General features: G+C 40.1%; 1 protein-coding gene across 3 annotated transcripts in view; it reads right to left on the bottom strand.

Moving 5' to 3' along the window:
• ULK4 (unc-51 like kinase 4) overlaps nucleotides 1-20,014 on the bottom strand; it is a 468,513-nt gene that overhangs the window by 172,970 nt on the left and 275,529 nt on the right. Inside the window, exon 32 of one of the 3 annotated variants that reach the window (XM_019483511.2) lies at nucleotides 17,536-17,895. The exons of the other annotated variants lie outside the window; for them this stretch is intronic. Coding sequence (XP_019339056.1) covers nucleotides 17,887-17,895 — 9 coding nt within the window. The 3' untranslated portion in view covers nucleotides 17,536-17,886. Of the gene's footprint in view, nucleotides 1-17,535; nucleotides 17,896-20,014 lie in introns of those variants that run through there. 3 annotated transcript variants of the gene reach the window in all.

The raw sequence follows: 20,014 nt of genomic DNA, 5'->3' as shown, positions 1-20,014 counted from the left end.
TCATAATTCTGGACCTCTTTCCTTAAATTGTCTAGTTAATTTTGGGCCCATCTGTAATGCCATACATTAAAGAGTATTAATGTACTCGGCTACTATAGTGAAGAGGATGCTAAAAGAACCATATATATTAGTGAATCATACTAACAAAGCATTTGCTTGAAGAGAAAGTTCCAGTAAGACAAATGCACAGTTCCTTTGGGAAAAGATACTTTACCTTTTATTTATTAAATAAGAAAATTAAGTTGAATGCTATTATCACTTTTCATAATTACTCTGAGGCACATCAGATAGGACATTATATATAAACAAGATCAAACACTGTCTTCTGTGAAGCCTGGTATAGGTAAAAGTACCAGTCCTAGATGCCATGTCTCTCTATAGTGCCTTCTGTGTGGGACATTCTACACGTCTTCTGTGTGGGACCTTACATTTTGCTACAGTGCTGTAATTCCCTTCCCAACATTTAAATAAATATGCATTTAGATCAAAAGTTGTATTTGTCTTACATGCCATATTGACATATAATTTGTGATGTCTTTGAAAGGCACGATATAAGTCTATTTACATCAAAGCCTAAAATATAGGCTAATGCATCTAAATGTAATGCTGGATAATATAACTGTCATTTTCTTTAAAGAAAAATAAAGTGCCTGAAACAGAAAAGTGATGCCATATGGCTACGTTACTGCAAAACAACCCTGAAGTCAATTCTTTTAAATAGCTGAATTTTAAGAAAAACAGATTTTCAATATACCAACAAGATAAATGTACATCTGATAGCCTGTCATCATCTAATTAGTCTTCTTAAAGTGTGTTTGGAGCTCAATTGATTAATAAATACTAATATGAATATATATGTTATTGAATAAAAAGTTAATTATATAGACTGCAGAAAACTTTTTCTTATGGAAAAAAACCCTGCAAAGCTAGTAAAATAAACTTGCCTATGATAGATTACGCTTTCTTTTTTTTGTGAAAGTCCAATAAATATGTCATTTTAGAGACCAATGCACCATGTTTTTGGGATAAACATCTTGTAATAAAATATACAAGTGTAACGGAGAAGCTGGTAGTTGTGCAGCATTGCAGTGTTTGGACACACAAGGTTAGCAGCATTTAGATGAGTCATATTTCTTTTAGTGGAAATCAATCAGGTTTATTACACAACCCTTTAATGGAAGACTCTTGCAGAGATGCATTTGCTTACATTAAAGCAGTACTTAAAGAAACTTATCATACTATAAGATATAGAATTCCAGACTACAGGATATAATTTTAGGTATCATGAGGCAGAAAAATAGTCTCTTAATGAATAAAATCATGTTCTAGATGTCTGTCTTGGAGCAAAACAATGTTCTCAGCTAGATGACAGGCATTGTAATACATGTGTAGAAAATGGCTTGTGGTAAGATATGTACTAGGTTTCAAGAAGACACAGGTAATGCCTTTACCTACCTTAGACATCACTGATGTCTGTTGCACTAGCTTTTTAAGGTTTATGTAAAAAAAGGTTTCACTTCTTCATAATCCATCAGTGAGCAAAGCTGATCTAATTTGTGTGCACAACACTACAGACTGTGGACATTTAATGAACAGTGCACTTGACAGCTTTAATAAAACATAGCATTCGGCAGCAGAGATAATTAGAATTGAAGCAGCAAAATTCTAGTGTTTGGCAACACAGATGAAACAACTTCATTAAAATGTACAGCTTCAGCAAATGAAAGGCAGGAAAGCACTGGACCCTGAAGAATCAGCCTTCTCAAAACTAATTGCTTCAGTGCTTAAACAGGACAGCTATGAAATACCAAGGGCATAACAAGGAAATACTAGTAAAAAGAGAGAGAGAGAGAGAGAGGGAAAAAGAGAAAGAGAAGGAGAAGAGATAAATCAGCTTTTCAAACAGTACTACAATGTATTTAGGCCATTAAACTTTTTATTCTAATTTTGAAGGGTTGTGTGTTAATGAAAGAAATCACTCAGAGTGTTTTAAAACCAGTCAAGTAAGCAGGCTTGAATTAGCAAGGTAGGAATATGCACCTCAGCAAGATGCTATTGTATACACTGAGTAATAACCATTTTTCTTCCTTTCAGTGTATCAGAGTTTAAAAGAACACATCCAGAATACAACATTTGAACTACCTTTTTGGTAACATTGAAATTGGACTGAAATTGTGATAAAAGTTAACCATTAGGAGACTGAACATAACATGTGCATGCATGCCCTCCTAATTATTCATTTGGCTGAAAGTCTGGAAAATAAAAAATTCTCTAAGGATTAACTTCAGAGATATGCTGTAATTAAATCACAGGATACCATGACATTTCACACAGTAATTCTCTTCCACTCATTCTACTGTAATTATTTTAGGGGCTCTCCTTCTCACGCCTATACATGATCTATGAACCCAAGTAGGATAATTAAGGTGACAGACCTAGATATTGTGATATTTTGTGCAATAAACCCACTGATATAAAAGTACTACACAAATGAAATATATTCAAACTATTCTTGACATAAAGGTGATTTTTTTAAAGTTCTTTTGGTATGTTATAGCCAAGACGGTATCAATGTTATGACTATATCAAAAATACCTGACAAAAATGCAGCTTAATAGTCTACTGGGGATGTTTTATTCTGTCTTTCAGTGTATATCAGCTAGGAAAAGAAAAATGTGGTTATAGTTCTCCTAAGTAGAAAAGTATGATATCATTAGAATACTGTAATTGACATTCATGGTAGGCATGTGTACAGTTTTTCAAATCAGAAGAGAAAGCCAACTGAATAAAAGGGATTCTGCATAGGGATTCTGTACATAAATTGACCAATCATGCTCTTAAAGTTTTGTTCTTTTTAATCTATAAATGTAGTGTTTACAAACCTTGAAATCAATTAATATAACTTATGATATTAATGTAACAATACTGTATCTGTAGAGGATCTAGCATACGACAGACAACATTTTATTTTAAATACTTTGTATTTTCTAAAAAAGTAAACAAAACGCTGATAACTCTTTCAAAAATCACCATTATTCATATGTTCAGCTCTAGTAAACCCAACATTTCAAGGATTATAGTATGACATTGGTCATACAATAAAGGAAGCATCTACCATTCTGGCAATCCAGTTCAGAAGTAATCGTGGGAATTCTAATTATTGGATGTATCACAGCATTCATATATTGAACCCACATAGGGGAGTGCTAGTGTCATACACCTTTCACTAAAATTTCTGTTAGAGAATTTAGAACAGTCCTTGAAACTTCGTGATGGGAAGAGTATCAAGCTTCAGACATTTAAAAAAAACAGTAATTCAGTGCGGCCGCTTAAGAGCAATATGCATGAAAAATACTTAGGGCCTCAAGAGCCTCAAAAGCCATTCTAATTGGCCACTGAAAACCTCACTCCCTTATTTTTTTCCACACCTGACTATAGCATTTTCCTCTTTCTTGTAGAAGTATTCATTCCAGCCATCAGTGAATGTACTCCCTGAACTCCTGTCCTGGTTGCATGATGCAGATTTCAAACACAGCCCTGGTAACCATTCCTCTTGTGTTCTCTTTACACCTGAAATCTCTACAGTTGCCTTCTTGCCTCAATAAACAAACTATACTTAGAGAGGCAGGGATGGCATGGGATGGGGGCGGATACTTGTAGAAACTGGCATCTTAGGAATGTTGCCTCTTTTTCATCAACATGTTTGCAATGTGCCCCTAGAAAAGATGAGCGTTGGTGGTCTTCTAGACAAGTGGTTTGTGCTGGGAGCAAATGAATGTGTCCTTCACAAACCAAATATTTAGAATTAAGGAACTACATGGATCATATGGCCCCATTCTTATTTCCTTCTGCTAAACTACAGTCATTCAGAGAGTAGAACGCTATAGAAAAACCTGGACCTGTAAATAAAGAGAATACTACTAAACCAAATTTACTAAGGAAACTGTATTTCCTTGTTTGAGGTGACTGCTAAATATTCCATCACATGTAAGACTAGACAGCAGTCAAACCCTCAAAAGGTGTTCCACTTAATAAACACTGCAGAACTGCTGTACCAAAGTAAATATCAGCTTTAGATGTTATAGCAAAAATAAAGCTGAGCATGTTCAGAATTCTAGGCAGAAACCCTACAGAATTTTAAGATGGAGACACAATGTAGACATGCCCTCAGTCATGTTCTATGGCTGCTAGAGCAGTGGAGGTCAAACTTTTAAGCACCCTGTGGCACAAATTAGTCCCACACCCTTCTCAAGTGCCACTCCTATCTCCTTTCCTTGTGTAGTCTGATGCTCTGATTTCTGCTCCTTGCCCAACCTGTTCTGCTCTGTGCTTTCTGTCCTGTGTAGCCCATCCAATTTCCTGCTCTGCTTTCTGCTCCATGCCCTGTGCTTCCCGTCCCATCTGTTACTCTTTCTGCCTTTTGCCCTATCTGTCATTGTGTTGCCTGACCCCTCCTCAGTCTGCTACCCACCACACACAAAGGCTCCCCATGCCACTTATGCCCATGCTACAGATTGGCCACCCTTACGCTAGAGTGAGCTAAGATCCTCAAGTACTGACAGCTAATTCAGGGAGTAGAATCATTGAAAATAATTCAGTTTACCAAGAATAAACTACTTAAACAGATGCTCTTACTTTTTGCTATAGTCCTAGAGATGCAGAAGCCCTACTGACACCAAGTTTATAGCATTTAATTTCCAGAGGATGTGAATGAGGTTTTGGCAAGATCACAAGGAAATTAATGGTCCGATTCAGCTGGAACTCAGATGTCACTAGTGGTATATAATTTTTGTATGAGGCTAGAGATCAAGTTTGTTCTTCTTGAATATGGTTAAAAGCAGAATAAACCTTACTGCTTGAACCCATTCTTCTTATAGAGGTAACTGCAAGACAGTTCAGCAACAAGTTCCCAAGACTCAAAGTTGTTTATTCTTCCCTAAGCACAGGGCCAAGTATTCTGGCACTGAAAATTCCTCAGTACTTCTCTTTTGCTAGTGCTATTGCTTCTCTAGTGGTTCTCTTTTGCTACAGGGAAGCCAAAAGGTGCCTCAATATGTCCTCAGAGGAAGAGCCTAGATGTATTTGATGGAGAAATCCTGAGGAAGGCCCTATGGAGATGGCTCTCATTGGGTGCACCTACACGTTCATTAATGCGCCTGAAATACTGCACATTTAGTTTAGTACTTGCTTAATAAAGTACTAACTGAATGTGCAGTAACTAGTTACTGAGCAGTAGTGCCAGTGCATGGTTATTTTGTGATGCATACTGCGCATTAGCCTAGTAACACGGCACAGTAGGCTATTAGCACAGTTTTTAACCATCACACAACTGCACAGTGTTAGGCTAATGCGCAGTAAGCGTCTCATGTAGATACACGCACTGTGGCATAACTTTTTCAGCATCAAAGAAGATCCCAAAAGCAAGGGAGTTGGCTTGCTTCAAAACAACAAAGCTCAAAGAAAGCATCTGGTTCCAATACACTAGTAGGTACATGTTTAATATGATAATTTCTTAGTTGCCTGGAGAGTCCCTGATATCAATTTACAAAGAAGTTAGGAGCTAAAAATTAGTTTTTACATTGGTTAAATTCCAGTACCAAAAGTCTTACTACTCAGACCTATTTCTGCACTGGAAATGAGGAACCATTTGTTAAAAACAACTGAAGCATTGCAAATATTGATTGTTATGACTAGTTAACATCTTTTGTTCCAGATTTCTTTTGACTTTTTAACAAGTTGGCTTCTCTGGTTATCCTACAGGTGTAGAGGCTGATCCAATGATGAAATCCAGGATATTTAATTATTGGAAAATGCTGATTTATCAGGAAAATAACTCATCTGGAGAGTTTTTTGGTATGGGTATGTCCCTTTCTGTTCCCCAATGGAGCTGTTCCCTTATCTCTCTATTTCTCCCATTGGAGAATTATACATAAATAAAACACTTGGTCAAAGAGAGAAAAAGAGAGACTGATTACTGCCCAGCAACTATAGCACCCTCTGGGGTGCAAGACCCAGGTCTAAATTCCTGGTTTGATTCTCCCCGTCACAGATAGAATAGTTGGGCCAATGAGAATTATAAAAGTAGGCAAGGAAAGTTTGGGGAAAAGTTAACTATGCACTAAAGTCTTTTGCTGTTTGTACCCTTTGCTTTACACTCTTGAGGAATTAAAAAACCAAACAAACATTATTTTTAAGATACTGTTTCAGTGCCATTAAAATTAATTTATACCTGCCCAACTGTGCAATGAAAAAAACAGCAACCATGGCTGAAACAAACAGAGCTTGTGTCATTAACATCATTGGCAGCCGGGGGCTGCTATTTCAGTCTAGGGGAGTGTGTGTGCATGACACTTTAAAGCAGGCTACATGCTTTTTCACCATTTTAACGGTGTTGGTGTTTGCACACGGCAGCGGCGTATTGCGCATTAATTCCAGTTGCTGTAGGAAATTCGGTGGTGTAATGTGCCTTAAATGACTTGGGGCACAGCAAACTAAAACTCCTTCAAGTTTTAGTTTGCTGCCCCTACAGCTATGGAATGAAGCACCAGGCTGTGCAGCTCCATGGCTCTGCAGAAAGCCCTGCAGGCAGCCTGGCAGCAGCCTGGGAAAGCAGGGTCCACCCAAGAAAAGCAGCAAACCTGATACCCCCCACCCCCGAGCCTGCCTGCCTGCTTGAGCTGCGCGAGGGCCTGGTGCTTCCTTCTGTGGCTGCAATGCCCCCTGGGACTGCCTGAGCCGGGTGACTGCAGGCAGGTGCCACCTGGGGGGGGGGGGGGGGGCGCCGCTGCCGCAGAGGGAAGCATTATCCCCCCCACACAGCCCAGGGACAGCTCGCCCTCCTCTCCCTGCTGGAGAGGCAAGTAAGGTATGTGCACGACATCGGGGTTTAATCAACCCTAAATTGAAGCGGTGTTTTTTAAAACCCCATTTCATCTACACACACCCTAGGAATGGTTGAAAGGAAAGGTTCCACCCACAGCAGAGTGCAACAAGATAAACTGGCACCTCCCTTAGGGAATATCTGAAAGAGGAAGAAAGAGTTGGTGCATAATCTGTTCTTAGTTTTCTTGGCAACATTTTTTACAAGGCTGTGTTCCAAGCCATCACTCCCTCACCTATTCATTAATTCTCAGGAAATATTCTGAATCTTGATAATTATTGCTATTATGAAAAATGAAGCTGAATAAAAACACAGCATGCAGATATTTTAATCCATAAAAGAATGCCCTAAGCAAGCAGCCTGCTTGTATCACCTCTCAGCTTTACATTCCATTTCCACTCTATTTAAAATACAAATGCTACAATGTTCTTATAGCAAATTTATTATCCACCCTTTTTCAGCTTATTCCTGCAGCAGAAAACAATGTTTTCACCTAGCTGGTATCAAGGCATCATGCCTCAAGGCAGGGAGTGGGCTGAAGCCCACAATGAACTGGCTGGCAGAAGTGCTGAAGAGTAAAACAGCCAGCATTAATGCCCCTTGAGAGCGTCTCTCTTTCATGTTTAGAAAGACAAACCAATCCGCTTCAAGCAAACTGTATACTGTACAAGAGCACCAGTAAAGGAGAGAAAAATGATCAATTAGTTTTCATTTGTAAATAAAACATAATAACAGCAATAAAAATAAAAAAGATAATTCCCCCTTTTTAATGATAAATAATACCTGTTAACAAACTCTTGGTCATGTTGCTTGTATTAAATAATTTTTGTGCAGTTGTGGTACTGCAACAAGTTTCAGAATTAAAGTAAGTAATCAGTTCACCCCTCTTGAGCTATTGTTTGCAGACATCTAGATTTTGTAGAGACGTACCATGGGAGAGGGGTAAGTCCAGCCCCACCCCACCAGGAAGAGCTTGGCGCAGTTCTGGCCCCACACAGATCTGGAGGTACACGTACCCCCCCCCCCCAATGCCCTCCCAATGAGCAGCAGGAGCACTGGCAGAAACTGCTGGACAAGCAGGCAAGCATCGGACCAGTGGCTCCTGCACAAGCAGCGCACAGCTGCGGGAACCGTGCCCCACTCCCCGTGCCTCCTGGATGAGCTGCGGCTGCATCCTGTGCCCACCCTGCCCTGGCTGGGCAGCACTTGCCCCAGCCCCACTCCTCTCTCACCACTGGGGCCTTGATCTGCCCCCACCACGCCCTTTCCCTTCCACCACCCCCCTCCCCTTCCACCACACCAGACTTACCAGCTGCACACAGCTCTCCAAGCTGCCAAGCTGGTATCAGAAATTGGATCAGTATCGGCCAATATGCCTCCTTAAAAAACAGCTACTAGCATAAGCCCCAAAAATCTATCAGTGCACCCCTATTTTCAGCCTTTTTCATTTGTGGACCCCTAAAAAACTTTGAATGGAGGTGCAGACCCCTTTGAATTTTAAGTGTGGGTATTCACATATTTTTGATTGATCATAGTCATCTTTCAAGAACCGCTTTGACATAGTCTGTGGATCTCCTGGGGTCCACGGACCACAGGTTGAAAACCACCGCCCTATGCCCTAGCTCCAAACGTTCCTTAACATAAGTGGGTTTGAAATTGGATTTAAATTGCACAGCTCTTGACAATTTCTTGTAATTAAGGCCTGATCCTGCAAATACTAAACAAGCGTGGTCACTTATAACTATCAGCAATTCCAGTGATCTCAAAAGGACAAGGAAGTGCTTGCAAAGATAACTATGATTCACAGCAGGAATGAAGCAAGAAAGGTTCTGCAAGAGAAAAAGTGAATATTATTGTTAGAAATAATAAAATTACTTCTTCAATTGTAGGCACAAGAAGGAATTTGCATAAGAAATTATGCAATTATCCAATTCCTTTACAAGGATAAGGTATTTGGTCTTAATCTCTTTGGGAACTTAATTTAAGGCCTATAAAAACATGTCACCAATCCTATTTTTTAATCAAAGTCTCATTTAAATTAACATAATGTTTGCTTCATTTATTGTTCCCAACAGGAATGGAATCTGCTTTGGATGAAGAAAATAAAATAAAATAGAAATGCATCTAGTGGAACACTACAAAGAAAGAACTTTAAAGTTAGGGTTGATATCTTTTCTCTGGAATAGTGCTGCAGCTTCCATAGTCTACATAAATTTGTTTTAAAATTGTTCTGTTTGGGCACAACTGAGGTAGGAATAAATATATTTGCTTTTTGACCTATTTATAGATTTGGTTCGGTTCAGAAACCTTTTTTTAAGGGATTTTTTTAGGAGGATTCCAAGAAGAGATTTTTTTAAAATATGCATTTGTTTTTTGGTCTTTGTTATTGCTTTTGCATTTAATACTTATTGCTTAATATTTATGGCATTTAATACTTTCCATGCAATACTTATTTGTATGTTTCCTCCAAGAAGGAACCAAGGGAAAAGAATAAACTTCACAAGCAGTGTTTCAAATAAAAAGCTGTATTATTATTTGTATATAATACGAATAATTATGATGTGCATTATAATTCAGTTGAATTCACATATTTCAGGAGTGGTATATTCATTCTGCAAAACAGAAGAGTATGGGCTGAACATAGTTTAGAGAAGCGATGTTTTCCAAATGCCAGAATTAACTGATATTTTAAGGCAACTGTTTCTCCTCTTGATAACATTTAGAAAAGTAAGTTAGGTTAAAAAGTATCCTCTGAAGAGGACAAGACAGCAGACAGGAAGGGACAAGAATGGAGAAAAAAGAAAGTTAAATGTAGTGGAGGGACAGGTTGTGGAATGGCTTCCCAATTGCAGTCCTGCTAGCAAGTAGCTGAAGCAGCACCTTTTGGTAGCAACTACAGAGCAAGTTTTTCCCAATGCCACCAGAGTCATTCTTTTTCTATGCGTTTGACTGGGCAAAATAACATATCTACTCAGTGGAGTAATAGGATGAGCTGGCACCCAGGCAAACTATTAAGAAGAAAGTAGAGGGGGACACCTGGCTTCTAAGAGCAGGAGGAGACAGGGGGCAGGGAGCGTGGGTTCAGAGAGTAGGGGGGGTACACAGACCTGAGAGCAGGGATAAAGGGGTAGCAGCCTTACTCAAACAGGAACTTCTAAGCAGTCCTGAATAAGCTGTTGCTGGTCCACATGCTCTGCCCTCCATGCTCTGTTGCTCTTGAGCAACAATAGCTGGGAACCATTTTGAAGTTCACGGCATGGCAAAACTGCCGGGGCATATTCGGTGGGAGTGAGGAGCAATTCTGGGACCCTTCCTAACTTGGCATCCAAGGTGGAAGCCCATCTCGCCCAACCCTAGTTACACGTCAGTGGGTGCATCTACACAAGACATTTACTGCAGAGCTGACTAATTTGCTCTGCAATACAGTCTCAGCATCTACACATGCAGTGCTATTAGGACAGAGTAAACTAATCAACTCTGCTGTAGGTTAGTATAGTTGGTTAGCAGCCAACACAAGTACTATCATACAGCAGAGTTTATTTTGCCTCAACACACATGTAGATGCTGACGGGGCTAGCTGGAACATGAGGGTGCTTCAGTGCAGGCTACCTGCTGGCTAGCACTGTCATGCTCTAGCCAGCCCCCCCTGAAGCACATTGAGCTATCAGAGCAGCCCAGGGCTGGCAGGCTGACCCCCCAGGACTTCTGCCAGCCAGGACTGTTCCAAACAGGCACAGTGTGCTGCATTCCCTCATGCATGTGTAAACACACCACTCAGGAGCAATAAATTCTTGCACGAACTGCACCAGAGTTTATTCAATTGCATTAATAGCACATGTAAGTGCACCCTGCGTCTATTTGACAGCTACCAGCTCTAAACCCCAAACTCCTATGCTCTAGAGAGGCCTGAGGGCACAAACTGGGCCTCCAGAAACTGGTTCCAACTCAGAAATATGAAAGTAAAGGGGAAGAACATTGACTCTGTTTTGTATTTGCAAAATAGTATCTGTTATGAGTCAAAAGAATATTCATTGCAACTACATATGATCTCACCCATAATTCATTCCATTTTTATAGCAGATTAAGAGATGGATCAAAGACAAAATCAAGAACTATATCAGCAAATCAGAAAGCTTTTATAAACAACCCCCACTTCAATTTTAGAGTGAAAGCAAGCTCTTCATTCTTTATTATGACAGATATGTTGAACATCAATTTTTTAAATTTGTAGTTCTTTACTGTACAATCTCTAAATGATTAATTTTTTTCTTTGCCAAAATATTTGGTTCATTTTTATTTAGGTGTCAGGGAATGGATCTAGGAGGTTTAAACTTGAAAATGCAGACTTGAAAATGATTCCCTTTTATTTATGGACCACGGAGATAAATGCTTTTTAACGGCAAATGATTCCTTACAACTTTAACTTCAAATCAAATCCTGGTTCTGCTCATTAGGTCAGATCTTCATTCTTACTGTCAAGAAATTTAGCTCCTGGAAAGAAAGGAAAACCCAAGCATAATGCTTGCATGCCCCCAAACAGTGAACACTTTTTGAATTTCATACATGTTTAATTAGCTTTCTCCTGTAGTGAACAGATGGCCCTAAAGGGTTATCGGAGAGTTTAGATATCAATGTTTTAAAAATTGCAATGAACATAAATATGTCATAGCTCATCTTTCTTTGCAAGTTATTCTGATCAGCTGTCATACACAAAATACAAGTGAAACTACTTATCTGGCAATATTTAAATATGAATGACTTAGGACTTCATGGTGCTTTTAGCTAGAGTTGGGTGGGAAACAATTTTCTTACAAAAAGTCCCAAGATTTCAAAACGTATTCCCATTTTGTATTGAGATAAAACTGAAACCTTACTAAGTTTTTCATAAAAATGAAAGAAAATGCCTACCTCAAAAGCCCACTGATTACCTGGCAGGAGATCCAAGTTTAAATCCCTGCTCTGCTCTCCCACTTGAATGCAGTTAGTCTCTCTGGTCCAACGAATATTTAACTATTTATACAAATTGCAACAGATACATCATGAATTACTGAGAGAGGCCCATTCAGAATAATCAACAGCCTTATCTGGATACTCACCTGGAATGAGAGAAAGTCAGAGTCAAGTAGTAATTGACTTGAATATAGGTCCCCTGTATCCCAGGTGAGTTTCACACTGCCAGACTGTTGATACTCTGGGTTGCCTGTCACCCTAGTTTTGAGTAAAACTGCACATGGAACTTGAGAAACCTCCCCAATTATTTTATCACAACAGATATTATTCCCATTAAAAGTTTCAGTTTTCAAAACTTAGCATTTTTTGACAAAACAAAATTACTCAATAAGTAATGATCCCAAGTTTTGTCAAAAACTCCCAAAAAGCACTATTTTTAATTCTCGCCAAAATATTTATTACTGCAAACATGGTCTACAAGTTACCTTGAATTGTACTTATTGAGGATCACTTACTTTTGTATTAATGAACAGCTGTTTGGATCATTACTTATTGAGTATCATCAGTTTGCTTTAAGCTATTCCATCACTTGGTCAAATTCATTGCCAGCATCAATTTCTTCTCCAAGAGGGTTCCCATATTTTTGCACTCTTGTGTGTGAAAAATAAAGGACATGAAAAGGCAAAAATGTTGAAAAAACTTCCCACATCACCGCTGGAATAGATTTAGGGGCAGCTGAAAATGTCAGATATACATGGTACTCACATATGATAAGAAAATGCAATTATTAGAATCAGTATGACAGAGGCTGTGGGCAAGACAGTATATGGTTAACATGTATTATTCACTAAACACAGGAGTTCAAAATTAATTGGTCTGGTACAGATTCTTCCAACTGCTGAGATTACTTTTCACTTAGTAGCACAAAGTTAATTTACATTGGCTGAGAATTACATCTGGGTACAGAATCTCAAGATGGCATTAAGCCAGCACTATCATTTCCTAAAACTTGAGATGCCCTAGTCAACATAAGGGAAAAGTGTGTGTGGGGGGAAAGAATTATGGAGGGGAAAAGAAAAAACAGGATTGCAAAGCAGGGATTCACAACATCCAATACCAGAAGATTATATAACAGCAATATAAGTTCAAGTTTTCCCTACAGATAACTGAATGCAAACAAGAGGTAAGAATTAGGGCTATGTGAAGCTTCAGTCCCTGATTCGATTCAGTGGAGATCTGGCCTGATTCGGTGGCTGAATCTCCAACTCCAAATCAAATCAGAGGACCCTTTAATCTCTCTGAATCGATTCAGAACATTTTGAATCAATTCAGATAGATTCAGGAATTCGGACGTAGATACAGCTTTAAATGTTTTTTTCTACGTACTTCTAGGCAGCAGGGGCTCTGATCACTGTGGTGCTGGGGCACCTCTGATCACCAAGCCGGAGGGACATGGGGGGTCCCCCAGTGCGCTCCCTGGCAGACCCGGAAGTAGACCGGAAGTACTTCCTGTCTACTTCTGGGTTCGCTGCCGAGCATGCTGGAGAAGCCCGCAGTGCTGCTGTGGGAAACTCCATATGCCCCAGCATCGCAGCTATCATGAACCACACTGCTACCTCAAGGTATGGAGAAAAAAAACTTTTAAAGCTGTGCCTGTGTCTGAATCGCTGATTCACCGAATCAGCATTGAATCTTCAGATTCGGATTCGGCCAAATCAAATCAGGGACAGTGATCCAAATCAACAATGCTGTCCCTGATGCGATCACTGTCCCTGATTCCAGCCGAATCCGAATCCAATAGGGCTCATTTCACATACCCCTAGTGAGAATCAAAGAACCATGATCAAACCCTGTTAACAACCCTTCTCCACTATGTCTGTATTCTGTTCAGGCTTATTAGTTTAAACTATTATAATAGAGCCTATTCCTATGTTAACTTTTTAAAATTAAGTATTTTTAATTAAAGCTATGGGTGATAACTAAAAAGAGTTCAGTTTTTAACAACTGATGACAATCCCTAACACTAGCATTATTATTAAAGATAACTAAATCAGCACTCTGCTTCATTTAATTCCATGGACCCTATTTCCCTTGCCATGGTTTGTTCACACTCAAGGATGCTTACAAGATTGGATCAGAAAAGGGAGAGAGAAAAGGGAAAAATATCTAAAATATACCTGAAAAACTGGTAAATGAGTTTAAAGAAGGGTGGACTGGAAAGGGTAGTATGGGTATTATTAGCCTTTTTTTATAACCTAATGGAACTCCCTTACTGAAAAGTGGGTCGGTGGCAAAGAGCCCAAATGAGGTCTGGGAAAGGATAATGTACCTTTAATGATTGAAATAGCAAGAAAATTAAATCTAATCATGTTTCATTAAGCATACTCTAGCTCCCATTTTTACTAAATTATTTTATTATGATTTCCCAACTGTCTGTTGAAATAACCTTTTACAGCAATTTAATTCCCTACCATAAACAAGTCTTATTTTTCACAATGAAGTCCCCTGAGATTAGTGAGAGGAGATAGATAATCTAAATCTTGCCTATCCTGCAGCCACTAAGGTAACCATTCAGGCAGACGAAGATTTTGTTTTCCTATTTGTAGTTGAGATCATTAAGATATAATTAGAATCTTATTCATGAGTAATAGAGCGCCTGTTATTGAGATGCCATTCACCCAATGAGCATCATCTGTACCAATTTTTAATAAGAAGGGCAGCAGGCATAATCCTCACTTCAGTCTCTGGAGAGTTCTACATTAAATGGACTGCATTAGACATCTCTCTGTCTCGCCTTTTTTTAATGGAATCTTATTCAGGCATCCAGTGTTTTCTCAGACTCCATTGTTATTGATCAAACTGCTAGTCTGCTTTCAGCAATATGCTTCTGCAATGCCATCCAGATGTGAGTCCCAAAGACAGCTACGTGCAGTGAATTTAAATCCCATCCTAGAACCTGTTACAGGGCACATAAATGTGGAACTTTACACTACAGAATAACAAATGAATTGGACTATACAGAATGACCTCTGGCTGTCTGCAGAAATGGAGAGAGCTATCAGCATGTGCAGGTGTCATTTTAGGAACTCAAACTCTTTTTACCTGGTATATGTTCTGCAAAATAGTATTAGGATGAACTAAATTAACTAGGATTAAGCTAAAACTAGCACCAAATGTTATACATCAAATAGTTCCTTTTTTGCCTTGCATATAGAAGTTAATCTGGTTCCAATTTCAATCCAAAATATTAAGCATTGCAGTATATGGGAATGAGAAATAATACTAATAAAGCACATCATATATCTGTTAAAAGGAAGAATTAAGAATAGCCAATTAAATTGTACTATGAGTACTATCAACAGATTCTGTAACATATTTAGAACCATGACAAATGTACGTGTTACTTATGATCATTTATAAGTAAAAAAAAATTTAAAACATGCTTAGAAACAAAAGGAGAACAACAATGCTGTGGGGCATAATGCTGTTACCTTTACTTAAGATGAGTTCAGAACTACTTGCACAATAAGTTACTATTTATGTTTAGTAGACAAGTAGGAACTGACCCCAAAATAGTAAAGAAATGTCTTGAAAGGAGAACTAGAAAGAGTCTAATATTTCTGGACTCTGTTGAATAACTGCAGGAGAAGGAATGTTTTCTCCCTCATGAATGCTACTGGCTTTGGGGACACTTTATGGTGAAAACTTGAAAATCCACTCAATTTACATAAATATGCAGAATCCCGTTTTCCTGCATGCAACTTAGTAATGAAGAGACCAGTTTCATTATTCAGAAATATGAGTCTGCCTCTAGCCAGTGCTCTGTACAAAACATTTCCAATTTCTGTGAAGGCCACACTTCAAGTGTATTTTTGGCTTCTCCTGCATAACCACCTTCTTTACACTCAGTCCCCAGTAAAATGCCCTTTTCACATAGTTCAGCTTCTGCCCAGCATCATATGGGGCTTTATTTTGGGCAGCTATTCTTATTTCAGCTATCTTTCCTACAAATGAACCTGTTTCTTACATGTACTGATCTCTGAACAAAGGCTGGCTAGCATACCCGCCCCTCAAAGAGGCTGGTAACTCCCTATAGATCAAAGACACTAACACTCTTGATACAAATACTTACCATAAGAACCAGTGGATGGCAACAACAAAGGCAACAGAGACGAATTACAGGCATTTACAAGGCCGTTACAGAGAGCTAAGGAAGAAGGAAGCCTCAGAACAGAAAGTATTTTCAGTTGCTTTATTAGGCACATTAATTAGGAAGCAATTTTTTTCTTTTGGAAAAAAAAGCTTTCAAAATGTTCACCAACCAATAAAATCAACCACAGAAACAGGTCAAATATTACCAAATCATGCAGATTATATGTGGTGCATGTTATATCATGGCTAAAATAACATTAAAAGCAGTGAGTCTCAACCTACAAGTCCTTTCAAGGGTGCCGTGTGGTGTCTCACAATATTATCACTGTTAGGTCCTCTCTACGTGTGCAGGTAAAGGTGTGCTGGGAACTAACACATGACCCACACAATTGCACCTCCTGCCCTGCCACATATGCATGGCAGGAGGCATGACTGAGGGCACATTAAATCCTATCATGGCTGCCATGAAGCTGGGACTGCAAATCCCATCAGCTGACTACAGCTACTGACCGAGTCCTGTCAGTGTGTGGGATGCAGCTGGGACTGTGACTCCCGCATCTGAAGGGGCTTGCAGTTCCAGCTTCATGTGGGCTTATAGCCAGGGCTATAAGTCCTGTCAGCTGCAGGATGTGCTCTCCCCAGGCTAGGAACAGACATTACACAAACTGGTTTAGGTGATCAGAAACTGGTTTAAACTTGTAACAGAACAAAAGTTCAATGCATGTAAACCAGTTTCAAAATGGCTGAAACTGGTTTAAGATAAACCTGGTTGAATGTAATATCAGACTTAACTGATTTGGGTCAAACTGGTTTATGAAGTGTCTGTCCCAGACCCTTTTCTGATTTAAGTTAGACCAGAGTCCCCAGCATCCCAGATGTTTTGCAGCTCTGGGATGGGCTGTGCCATCTGCTCCAGAGAGCAGGGTTGGCCCTGCCCCTCTGCTCCCTAGCCGGAGCTCTGGCAGAGACTGCAGGCACAGCAGGGTCTGCCTGGCTTCCCCCTGCCCCACCCCCCACTCACCACTAGCTGCTGAAGCAGGGATCCCCCACTCCCATCTTCCACAGCACAGACCCCAGCCAGCATGTGGTATGCTAGCTAATGCTGAGAGGTGTCTGTGTGTGTCTCCAATTTCACTGGGACAGGACAAAGGCAGACAGGACAGTGTCTGCTTAGGGCTTTTTGGAGCTAATCAACAGGTCAGCTGGTAATGTCCCTCTGTTCCTCCCTTGGAAGGAAGACTAACCTGCAAAGATTGAATCAATTCAGGCTCAGGCTTTTTGAATGCGTGTCCCTAGCCCCAGCCACCAGGAGCGTGGTATGCACTCCCTGGCTGGGAGATCTCTGCTGCAGCTATCCAAGGGTGCCTCAAGTCTATCCAGGGATATCTTGATTCTAAAAAGGTGTTAAAAGAAGTTTGATTCAAAGCAGAAAGTCAGTTCCACTCCACATCTCTTCAAAAACAAAAATCCTTTGGAGTTAATAATGGAGTGACTTGTTTATTGGATTCTAAATTTTACTTCTGATGTTTGTTAATCAAGGTGAGAACACAAGGTGAGGATTTAAGAAAGGATATTTATTTTTTTTGAAAAAAATGTTAGACAGTGACAAAAAAACAGCTGATTAATAACACAATGCCCTACTCAATCAATGATGTTCGTATACCATTTTGTTTTATACTTCTGTGCAAGTGCTCTCAGAAACATTTATTCCTATACAGTACAAAACTGACATATTCTATATGTGAAATAAAAGCTCTGGAAAGGCAAAGGCAATAGTCTAAATGCATCTCTACTCGGTTTCCATTTCACTTAAGAAGAAACTGCCATTTCCACTCTCCTGAACTTGGATCCTGAACTTGACATCCAAGTGGTCTCATTTTTCCTGTAGAAATGCTGCATCAAAATCATCTGCTCTAAAGAGAGAAATTAGAAATGGAAAATGCCTTTTAGATAGTGAAGCCTATTTCTGTGCTGATAGTCAATTGTGAAATACAGTGGTGCTCAACCTATTAGAGTGGCAAGCCAGGTAGCTGGGGAGGAGGGAGGGAAAGAGTGGGGAAGGGAGGTGGCTGCTCATGTCAGAGGGAGGGAAGGTGAAGGGAGGGAGAGAAAAAAAAAAGAGAGCTTACGTCTACTAAATAGCACCTGCAATAGGGGAAGGTGGAGGAAGAGAGCAGGAAGGACTACAGAGCATATCAGCAGCACAGTGCGGAGCAGGGAAAGAGACATGCTGAACTGGTCTGTTTGCCGCTAATCCTTTGTGTAACGGGCCATTCCCATTCTTTTCAGGGGCTGGATCTGGCCCAGGGACATTGGTGGAGCAACCGTACCCCAAGATATATATGTATTAATGCTTTCTCCAGCCTTGCTTTAAAATTGCTTAAAATTTCCTAATGAAAAAGCTTTCATCACTTCACTTGGAAGACTAAGAGGAGAACATTTCTCACCAGTAGGAAGTTTTCTCTTGATTGTTAAGCCTTTTTTTCCCCTTTTCTTAAACTTATTACTCACCAGTTGGAATTCCTGAAATCAACTTTTCACATTCCTGGGCTTTTACAAGTACATTAATATTGCAGACATTTATGCCCTATCCTGGTCACTGGGCATAACTATATCTTTTCTGCGGCAATCTTCAAACAACTGCAGAAAAATAAAACCTGCTTGCTAACTATTGCTCCACCCAAGCTGGATCCTGAAAAAATGTTGCACTGTTGCCTTTAGAACACTAGGCACTGCCATACCTAGTGTTGCTCTCAGGAGCACATCCAAGAGAAATCCTGGGAACACCTTTGGGCAGGGGTGGGCAAAATGAGGCACACGGGGCCCCTAAAATTTTAGAAAATTAATATTTTCTGCCCCTGGCTGCCTGACATGTGGCCCTCAATGGCGTGCCAAAACTCAGTACTCTACCCGAAATAACTGCCCAGCCCTGTGTTTGGATGTGTGTTAAGAAATAATCAAGCAACATTTTTCTGCAAGTGGTGCACGCAGAGTGCTAGCAAGTGGGTACAAGCTGTGATCTCAGGATTATCACGAAGGAGGCATATACACAGTGCTTTGCTAAAAAGCACATATTTAATTCCTTAATTTCTTTTTCAGGCTCTTAATTGTACTTAATTTAAGCCAGTTTTTAAGCTATCTCCATTTTGGTCTGGCCTCCCATCCATCCCCTGTCACCACAGGGGCCAGCCAGGGTGAGCTAACCCTTCATTCCTGCCACATAAACCCTTGACTTAGAAAAGGAAGTGTCCAGGCAACAGGGCACAGCCCTTATCCAGACCATCTTACTGTTCCTTACAGTTTGTGCCTCTGCCTCCTTTTTGTTTGGTTTCCTGGCTACCCAACCTGGCCTGCTCTCTGACTCTATGCTCTGTCTGATCCTTTGGCTTCATAACACAGCTTATCCCTAGATCCTGCTCTCTGCTTGATCTCCGGGCTACTTGACCTAGCTTACCCTCCGACACTGTGCTCTGCCTGACCCACTGGCTTCCTGATTTAACTTATTCCCAGACCCAGTTCTCAGAGTGACCTCCAAGCTTCCTGACAAGTCCCCCAACTGGATTCTATTCACTTCTCCCAACCTTGTTCAGCCCCTTGAACCCTGAGTGATGACCCATAGACCTCACTGCCCACAAGACAACCCAGTGTGACACTAGTTCTCTATACTTCCTGTAGTTTATCTATAGAATCATAGAAGTAGGGTTGAAAGGGACCTTGTAGATCTTCAAGATCTTAACTTTTTTCTGTTTTCAGATGCCCATTCATAGATGCTAGGGTTGGAAGGGACCTCAACAGATCATCGAGTCTGACCCCCTGCCTAGGCAAGAAAGAAAGCTGGGGTTAGATGACCCCAGCCAGATGCCTATCCAGACCCCAGCCAGATGCCTATCCAGAATTGATTCCTGATCTGCTTCATAAATAAAAGAAAGCTAGGGATCTGCCAACCAAGAAATAGCTTTAAAAAACAACACCTAGTGCAGTGTATCTGGGGAACAACAATTTGGAAAAAAAAATATTTGGTTACTTTCAAAA

The sequence above is a fragment of the Alligator mississippiensis genome, chromosome 5, assembly GCF_030867095.1.
Source record: "Alligator mississippiensis isolate rAllMis1 chromosome 5, rAllMis1, whole genome shotgun sequence".
Classification (NCBI taxonomy): Eukaryota; Metazoa; Chordata; order Crocodylia; family Alligatoridae; genus Alligator; species Alligator mississippiensis.
The sequence above is the reverse complement of the archived record's forward strand: the minus strand, read 5'-3'. Positions and strand labels throughout refer to the sequence as shown.